Here is a 10,482-nt window from a genome sequence, read left to right on the forward strand (position 1 = left end):
ATATTGCTCCGGGAATATGCGGTGGTCATTCCCTGACCTTTCCGCATCTTCTGTATTTGGTGGTCACGGGATCGAACCCCGGTTTAATCAAGAAGTGTGTGTTACGCACTGCTGCTCCTTTCCACCTGGCTATGGAGGCGCCTCTATATGGGATAACAAGGTGATTATCCCTTTTTATAAAGCAATGGTCAGGTCACACCTTGATACAGGCCTGGAGGTCTCATATTAGGAAGGATGTAGAGTTGCTAGAACGAGTACAGAGAAGGGGTAACAAGATCAGTGAGAGGAACAAAGGGGGTTCTCTTACCAGGAGAGGATTAAATTCTGTAAGTTGTAGCATCCGGAGACTAGGCACCTACGAGGTGATCTGATTGTGGTGTACAATGCCTTGAATGGTTTGAGCAGGCTCAATGCTGATGGGATACTTCCACTTGCTCAGATTAAGAACTTGAGCGGGCATGGATTCAAACTGAGGAAAGACAGTTGTAGAATATATGTGCGGAAGTTTGCCTTTAGCCAGCGGGTAGTTGATTGCGGGAACAGACTTCCATCTGTTGTTGTGGAAGTTGATATCTTAAATAAATTTAAGGCTGAACTAGGCAAACATTTGGAGTGACTGGTGGTTGAAATGGGAAAGTTTTTTTTTTTTTTTTTTTGCTGATGCTGTTTAAGCTTGCTTTCTTGCATCATATGCCTCAACTAATGTGAGAGAGAGAGAGAGAGAGAGAGAGAGAGAGAGAGAGAGAGAGAGAGAGAGAGAATAAGTGGGAAAGGCAATTGAAGGCTAGTGTATTTATTTTCTCAACTTACAATTTGCCTGGTAGATAATCTTGTTAAAATTATCAAGGCAGCACCACATCACTGCACATAAAAAAACCTATCGACTCAGAAAGAGTCCTTTACTTCCATTCTGATAAGCTCTTTAATGAAAATAAAGATCATCAGATCATTTTTGCTTCCTAAGCTCTCTGTTTGGAGTCAAGACCAAGATTTGGTAGCTGATCTTTCCTACTTCAAGTCTTTATTTAACAACCATGTATTTTCTGGACAATGGACAATCTAATTAAAACTTGCATTGCTAAATTTGTTAAATTATGGTGCATAGAAGCTTTGCTTTTATGATCTAAAGTTTTCTTTGATAAAACTCTCCATAGTCTTATAAGCATTATAAACTTGTTCAGACTCAAACCAAATCTTCCATATATATATATATATATATACTGGAGGTGAGCCAATTTAAGTAGAGGGCTGAGGTGTAGTGTCCACACAAGTCAGAGGAATGCTGCCCCCACTCTGTGTTACTAGTTGTAGATGATGATCATCAACTGGTGCAATATCACCTTTTTGCTTATTGGAGGCCCAAAGTGGAGAAATCCATTTAATCCAGAACAATATTCCATCATGCAGTATATGATTGATATCTTTTGAGGTTATTATAGGCATCATTCCGTCCTCCTTGCATTTTAAGAATACAACTCCAAAACAGTGTTTGCAGGCCAGCCACTAGATAGGACTGGAAGGAATCAAAGTAGTGTGTATGCAAGGGGCATTGTCAAGGCCACATTATGTCAAGGAGCTGGGTATATTATTATTGCTGTGTGTATGCCATATTCCAAAAATTTCATTACTTCATGAGCATGTTTCCCCCTCTACTTTTACTTTAATACTGAATCCATCATGAAAGTCAAACTTATAGAATAAAATTGACTGCGAAAAGATCTGAACCTCCAAAAAACTTCCTCATTTATTTCACAAATGCAAGGTGCTACCCAAAAATTCCCGAAATGTATTTATAAAACAAATTAGACTCACCCTAGGTCTTATTTGCCACCGTCACCTCTGAAGTAGTCCCCTTTAGAGCGTAAACACTAATCCCAGTTCTTCTCCCATGATTTGAATGAGTCCTGAAAGTCCTTCATCATAGTGTTCAGCACTGCCTGTGATTCGGTTTGGATATCCTCTACGCCGTCAAGTCTTCGACCCTTCAACTTTATTTTCATTCTTGGGAAGAGGAAGAAGTCACAGTGGCTAAGTGTGGTGAATAAGGAAGGGGACGATTGTCATGTTGTTGGATGCCAAAAACTGCACCACAGCAAGAGATGTGTGGGTCAGTGCATTGTCATGATGAAGGACCCAGTTCTTTCTGCCCCATTACTCTGATGTTTCCTCCTGATGGCTTCCCTTAATCACCTCAGGACGTTGCAGTAGAACTTTGCGTTGATGGTCTGGCCAGGAGGGACGAATTTCTTATGGATAATCCTGTCAATGTCCAAAAAGATCAGCATGAACTTCACATTGCTCCTCACTTGTCGGGCTTTCTTAGGTCGGGGAGAAGATGGTCTCTTCCACTGGTATGATTGTTGCTTGGTTTCTGAATCATTCCCATATACTCAACTCTCGTCACCTGTAGAAAAGAAGTTTTGATCACTCCTGGCCCATTCTTGAATATCTTTGTTAACTTCCATGCAATACTGCTTTTGGTCTTCACTCAGTAACCGTGGCACGAACTTAGCAACAGTCATTCTCATGTTCAACTCATCTGACAAAATCTGCTGACAAGTGCTGTAAGATAGTCCTACAATACCACAAACATCGTGGATGGTCCTCCTTGCTGTCTTCCCAGATTGCTGCAGAAACTTTTGCAACATTTTCCAGGGTGGTGCTCGATGATGGATGCCGAGAGCAATCGTCGTTATCAACCAACATTTGACCGTTTTTAAAATGGTTAAACTAGTAGTAGGTCTGCGTCTGGCCTAAAGCATTGTCACCAAAAGCTTGTTTCAACCTCTTATGGGTTTCTACTGCCATATCATTAAGAAGGAAACAAAACTTGATGCAAGCATGTTGCTCTCTCACATCAGCCACTGCAACAATCACAAACTACGTGAAACACACTGCCAAAGAACTGCGCATAAATATTCAATGACTCTGTCTGGCTCGATGCCACATGGCACATTGATTCACATCATGCAGTCTTACATAGCACCACAAGTCCGTACTAGACGTAGTTCCCTTGCAACATTCAAATTTCGGGAAGAAACTGTACATTTTTTGTGGTGGCATATAAATTTTAATATGCATTCTTATAATTTTAGGAAAAGTTTTCTCTATTTCAAAAATCAATTTTTTTTAATATGATAACTTTTAACTCTTAAAGCCCATTACTAGTTAACTAGTAACGGAATTATTATCAACTAAATGGTAATGCTTTGATAACAAACAACTTGAATTTCAGATATGTTTTTAATTCCACAATCTGGTCTGAATTTCAGATCAGGTCATTCTTCAAAAAAACTGTTTGGTCCATACAGAACCCTCTTTTTTAACTGTCCACCCATTTATAATCATGTTTTCATCAGGAGCTAAAATATATTTTTCAAATAAGTTTCTGTTACTCTTTTAAATGAGAGGTTGAGAACCTGTGGTACTGGGGCTACATGTAGCTCCAAATACACAAAACTGTGTCTCTCATTTTATGCATTGAGTAAAATAAAAAATCAAAATCAAATATTTTTCGCAGTCATTGATATAAATTAGTACAAAAAACATGGTAAAGAATATATAGCATCAATTATCGTCTGTTGTGTTTACTTCTTTTTGACTAATAAACCTGTATAATATACTGTGGCACGCAGAATTGCCTTTTTTGTTTGTTTTTTCTTGAACCAAGAGATAAAATTTTTTTGACTCTTGGCTCATATAAGGTTCCTGACCCTTTTAGCTCCTCAGGTTAAGAAATTTTTAATGAATTTTCAGTTGGTGTAATGAGAAATGATTCGTTTATCATTTTAATTGCAGAAAGTTCAAAGCAAGATTCACGAAGAACGAAATGATGAGAAGTTAAGTGCATTTGAAAAATTTTTTCAGAATGATAATAGACATGAAAGTGATGATTCTGACAAGCAAGAAAGGATAAAAAAATACTTGGAGATCCTACAGGACAAACGACAGAAATATTTGGAGAAATTACTTTGCTAGAATTTTAGACTAAAGGTCTCATTTAATCAGCATCAAAATTTTTAGAAATGTGCAACTAATATATAAAATATTGCATATCAAGGATTGCTTCTACATAAAAGTCCAGTATTAACTATGTCGGGCTTATGGTCCAGTATAATTAACTAGTTGTGATAAAGTTTGTTTCAGTGAGAGTATGTTAACATAAAGACACTTATACACTTGAACACAGATAAATGCAAGCAGGTTAAACACAAAAAAATCAGCATGGACAGTATTATTCCGAGACATTATACCAGTGTTTACATCTACAAGAGTACTGTAGGTACAAATGACTTGACATTTTCCTTGGAGCACCTATGTGCTGCAAGAGAATGCCACAAATGAAACAATATTGAATCTTAAATATCAACTAATCACTTTGAGCATATCCAAAAGACCACCAATTGTTGGAGTTCATTTGCAAGTAAATGAGAGAAAAAAAATATATATAAGTACATTTTCCAATATATTAAATGATTTTCATATATAAATACAGCTCTTTCTGCTCCTCTTGCATATTTGAATATTCAAGAGGAGCAAAAAGAGAGATAAAAAAAAATAAGAGTCCTTGAGAGAAATATTATATATCAAAAATATACAGTAGAACCCCGTTAATCCTGACGACGGGACCACACTCGGTCCAGATTAGTGAAAGTCTGGATTAACTGGAAGCTATCTTTTCACGTACCAGTTTTTATTTAAAGTTACTAAATAACAAAATTTTAACTAAATTTTTTAAAATTAAATAAAACAGTATTTTAATGTAGAGCATTATATTACACAAAATTAAACATAAAAATATTACAACACAAAACATATAACTATTTTCAGGAGGTTTGCTCTTGAAATAGTCCTCAATGTTTTTTTGCTTTAATTTTGAAACTCACTTTAGGGCCGCACGATCTCGAAAATGCTTCAAGGTCAAAAGTATTCAAAATATTTTATTAAATTTTTGCAGGTTCCAGGGTTTCCCCTGTCTGCCGCTAAAAGGTAACAGTATACATTGTGTACAATTTAAAGCAACTATATACAATGATAACAATACATAAAGGCTATTTACAATGATAATGTTACAAAATAAACACTGAGCTTCGGAGTCCAGCAGACTGATCAAATACATCAGGTAAGAGAATCCAAAAATGGAAACAGTCTACAAACAAGCCAAAGTGATCAGTCTCCAACCCAGATGAGCGTTACAAAGATTTATACTTCAAAAGAGTAGTTACAATTTCTGGCAAAAACAATAGAAAGGGCCGTAAACCCTTCCATCTAAAATTCAAAAAACCCAGTAAAGTCTTTCCAACCAACTGACAGATGGTGGTTTTTTACTATCAATTAACATTAAGTTAGTATTTTATTGAACCTCAGGAATAAGAATTCTTTTGCTCTGTTTAAACATCTTCTCCACATAGGTGGAGAAGGCAGCATAATACCCAGGACAGATAACTAATCTTGGCAGTTCGGAGCAATCGAATACATTTGTGAGAAGTTGAAAGTCCAGTCTTAAATCATCATACAGAGGACAATGAAAGACGAGGTGCTCAACAGTTTCTTGAGCACCACAACTGCCAAGAGGAGTGTTAATTAATCCTAATGAGAACAATTTAGAGTTACATTTCTAGAGGAAACAATTTACATTTACATTTCTATATGCCATGACCGGTATATAGAAAGGTAATATATAAGCCAGGATTGAACCAGTCAATTTTCTTATCATAATCAGCAACCTCGGAAAAAAAACCTAAAGGTCTCCCTACCCAAGGTAGAAGTAGACCAAGTATTTTTCTGCACTCTACAACATTCATTTCTCATTCTTTTATGTCTACATTTTCTTGTAAGTCAGTATTATAAGTAAAACTATTTACAACCGCAGGAACATTTTTTCTTCTACAATATAAGACAGTGTAACATTGCTTCATATGTTTCCCAGATATTGACTGGAATTTGTGGGTTGGTCACTCACACACGAGCAAGGTTTTTGTGGATTTAGTGGATGATTTTCTACATCAGCATGTTCAGGAGGCAACTAGAGAGAGTAGTACTCTTGATCTGATTATCAGTAGTGATTCTTCATGCATTAAGAATCTGCAGATAAAGGAACCACTAGGTGGCAGTGATCACAGTGTGCTAAAGTGGGATTTACTCAAAGAGATAACTACCATCAGGGGTAAAGGAAAGGGGTTTTGCTTTCGTAAAGGTGACTACAGTGGTGTGAGACGGTATTTAAATTCTACATGGTGGGACCAACTGATGATGTTACCAACAGCAAATTCAAAATGGAAAGCATTCAAACAATTAATCTTGGAAGCTACTAGGCTTTACATACCAACTAAGAAATATTGTTCAAGGTTTAGGCCTAAATGGATGTCAAATGAACTAATGAGACATATGGCAGAGAAGAAAAATGCATGGGATATATAAAAATTAATGGGTGACATGGAAGCCTATGATAGATATAAGCTGGTCTGTAACCAAGTCAAAAGGAGATTAGGCATGCAAAGGAAGATTATGAGAAATCCTTGGCAAAGGATGCAAAGAAAAACAGAAGAGTTCTTTACCTAAGCAAACTCTAGAAGGAAAGGGATGAATCAGATTGGTCCACTGGATATTGATGGTTCAACTGTTGATGATTCTGCTCAGGTAGCTAACAAACTAAACGAGTATTTTGCATCTACATTCATACATGAGGAGTTATTCAGGAAGGGGAATGCCAGAGGTGAAGTAAACTCTGGCAGTGAGCTAGATGATTTCATAATAACTGAGAGGAAAGTGGAGGAGAAATTGTTGAGAATAAACATAAAAAAGACACCTGGGGTGGATGGGATCTATCCAGTTATATTAAAGGAGGCAACAAAGGAAGTAAGCAAACCCTTAGCCATAATTATGAGAACTTCTTTGCACTCAGGGGAGGTACCCATAGACTGGAGATGTGCAAATGTGACCCCAATTCACAAAAGAGGATCAAAGGCTGACATAAGTAATTATAGACCTGTGAGTTTAACTTCTGTTCCAGGAAAATTAATGGAGGCACTGGTTAAAGAAACACTGCAGGATCATCTAGACAAGACTTCAGTTATAGCTTGGTTTTGTTAAGGGAAAGTCTTGCCTGACCAATTTGATTGGATACTGTGATGCAGTCACAAAAGAACTGGATGCAGGGAATAACTTTGATATTATATATTTGGATCTTAGAAAGGCTTTTGATACTGTTGCACATGGAAGACTGCTGCACAAATTGGAGCAGTGTGGCATTGGAGGCAAATTGCTGATATGGATAAAAGGATGGTTGAGAGGGAGAAGACAGAGAGTGGTAATCAATGGACACTGCTCATCATGGACTTATGTTACTAGTGGAGTCCCTCAGGGTTCAGTGTTGTGTCCATTGTTGTTTTCTGTATTTATAAATGGTATTGATGATGGTATATCAAGCTTAATGTCCAAGTTTTCAGACGATACAAAGGTTGGCACGGTTGTTAAAGACACTACTGACAGTATGCTGCTGCAACAGGATCTGGAAAGGTTGAGCAGATGGGCTGAGAGGTGGCAAATGAAGTTTAACCTTGATAAATGTAAAGTACTACATATGGGAAACAGTAACCCCAGATCAACGTATCAACTCTGTGGTACTACACTGACAGTGGTAGAGAATGAAAAGGACCTGGGGGTAATTGTGCAGGCAGACATGAAGTTTTCTGAGCAGTGGAGATGGGCTGCAAGAGTAGCTGATGGTGTCTTGTCAATATACAGGAATTTTTCTAGTAGGGATAAGGAGGTGATTATCCCCTTGTGTATGGTAATGGTCAGGCCACACCTTGAGTACCATATACAGGTCTGGAGGCCTCATTTCAAGAAGGATGTAGAGCTGCTGGAACGAGTACAGAGAAGGGCACAAGATTAGTGAATGGAACAAAGGGTTGCTCTTACGAAGAAAGGCGTAAGTTTTGCAAATTACAGTGTCTGGAGACTAGGCACCGGCGAGGTGTATAAAGCCTTGAATGGTTTGAGCATGCTCAATGCCGATGGGATTGTTCCTCTTGCTCAGAATAATCAACTGAAAGGGCATAAATTCAAATTAAGGAAGGACAGATATAAGATAGATGTCTGGAAATTTGCATTTAGTCAGCAGGTAGTTGGTTGGTGGAACAGACTTCCATCCCTTGTTGTGGAAGTTGATAGCCTAAATTAATTTAAGACTCAGCTGGACAGGTATTTTATTTTGGCTGATGCTGCATAAGCTCACTTTCTTGCATAATATGCCTCTTCTAATGCTAATGGTATTGGATTGGCAATCGATGACTGAGGACCTGAAGAGCTGCTGTAGAGGCAGTTCGGCAAGCTCTACTTACAACGGGAAGAAAAAATCTTTGTGCTTGAATAAGTTATTTTTGAACAAAGGAATTACCAATTCTATATCCCCAGGTCTCGGCAACAAAACACACAATTGGTATAAATATACAAGAGTGGTATAATTTAATAGATTTCTTTAGGCCAAAAGTACTCTTGGTAATTTTAATAATTTCATAGGTCATAGCTTTTATTTTCTGAGGTACATATTTTACATGATAATTAAAATTAAGACGGTCATCCAAATAAATTCCTAAGTATTTATGCTGCCTAGTACTCCTAATCATTTCTCCATTTAGCTTAATAACAGGTGGTCTATTCACATCAAGGAAGCCCTTTAGAAAAATTTTGTTTTGTTTTATTAGTCAAGATTTGAAGTTTATGTGTTTGACACCAGATATTCAAGTCCTTGAGAAGTTCATTTGCTCTGTGCTCAAGATCCTGGCAGGAATTACCAAAAATCAGAATAACAAGATCATTTGCGTAAGCGAGCTGAAGGATGTCGTCTCGATCAACCGAGAGCCACCCATCAAGGACCATGTTCCAGCACACAGTGTCAAGAACAGAGACTTGAGGGCAGCCCCTAGTTACAGATCTTGTGACAGAACAAAATCCTGAAATTACTGTGATGCTGCGAGAATCAAAATAATTTGAAAGGAAGCAGTAAATAGGAGCAGAGACCCCAGCCTCTCTGGATCTCGTCAGGTCACTCGCAACCAAACAGCATCGAATGCCCCTTTGAAGTAAAAGAGACCCAGTACATATTTATAAGTGGAATTTTGAACAGTATCCAGAACCTGACAAATTGCAACAACAGAAGACCTTCCACAGGTAAAGCTGAATTGAAGTGGGAAACTTAGATTTCTATCTAAATAGTAAAAAAAAATTAGAAAACGAGAAACAATTTTTCTAGGAATTTGCCAAGGATGGGCAGCAGAGCAATCAATGGGCCTGTAAGAGGCTGGATCATTGGAGGGTTTGTCAAATGACTTAAGCAAAAGTTTAAGTCTGGCCTGTTTCCAAGGCAAAGGGAATAACCCCGAAGACAGACAAGCATTCATAAGATTTAATATTATTAATAGGCAATTTCTCCAGAATCTTTTAAGAATAGAAACCTCAAGGAGGTCCTGTCCAGGACACTTTCCATCCCTTAAGGTTGAGATAGCAGATTCCTGCTCAATATCCGAAAATGGAGCCTCAGCACAGGGCCCTTGGTATGATAAATGATCTAACTTCATTGTAGTTTGGATGGTGTTTTTGCAGGAGGAAGTGTCCTCATGGTGCAACCCTTCCAAAATGGCATTAATTGACAAGCTTCAGTCCAGGGTTTCATTACCATTCACAATAATAGATGAGAAAACATCACTGGGATGAATCTTATTTGTAACAAGTTTGTAGGGTAATCCCCACGGATCTTCATTTATGTTGTGCTAGACAAACCTTGCCCAGGTGAGTTTTTTCTCTTGGAAGATAGTATTGAAGTAACTCCTTCTGTTGGATTTATACAACTCCCCAAGTCTGTCAATCTCAGCCTTGGGCCTGTTAGCTCTCTTTGCTCTCTGAAAATTACAACAAGCATTTTGTAAGTTTCTTCTGAGAATAGTGAAATTTGGGGTCCACCATGGAATACAGTTCATTTTTTCTTTTTTAGAGTGATCTCACAGACCATGTTTAGAATCTCTTGGACTCTGGTAACCTGCATATCTGCAGGAAGGGAGCCAAGTTGGGCGATTATTTCCTCAGAAATAAGCTCACTAACCTTTACAGTCAAAGCTATTCCAATCAAAAAAAAATTTTTTTTTTTAAACTGCAGGAAGTCAAAACAGCACCTGCTAGGATTGTTGCTGAGACTGATCGTAAAGGTGATGACATTGTGGTCGCTCGAGCACCACGATGTAGGACGACTAAGCCAGCTGGAAATGGCATTACCAAGAGCAGAGTTTGAAAGGGTAATGTCAATATAGGATTGACCAAGAGACAAATCGAAAGTTGGCAGATGTCTTGGGATATTCCACAGAGTGAGATTATTGGACTGGATAAGCTCTTCCAACAGCTCCCCTTAGAATCTGTAGTAGGGCTATTCCAAAGCCGAGAGTGGGCATTAGCATCCATCATAAAAATGATGGGAAAACCAGACAG

The 10,482-nt window shown here is 38.0% G+C and overlaps 1 protein-coding gene across 1 annotated transcript in view; it reads left to right on the forward strand.

Annotated features, from left to right (window-relative positions):
• Positions 1-3,978, forward strand: part of LOC150081306 (dehydrodolichyl diphosphate synthase complex subunit DHDDS-like) — a 70,597-nt gene extending 66,619 nt beyond the window's left edge. The window contains exon 7 of the mRNA XM_090380154.1: positions 3,799-3,978. Coding sequence (XP_090236280.1) covers positions 3,799-3,978 — 180 coding nt within the window. The remainder of the gene's footprint in view (positions 1-3,798) is intronic.
• The last annotated feature ends 6,504 nt before the right edge of the window (positions 3,979-10,482 follow it).

The sequence above is a fragment of the Mastigoproctus giganteus genome, chromosome 8, assembly GCF_048544385.1.
Source record: "Mastigoproctus giganteus isolate SK-2022 chromosome 8, ASM4854438v1, whole genome shotgun sequence".
In the NCBI taxonomy this organism is placed as follows: Eukaryota; Metazoa; Arthropoda; class Arachnida; order Uropygi; family Thelyphonidae; genus Mastigoproctus; species Mastigoproctus giganteus.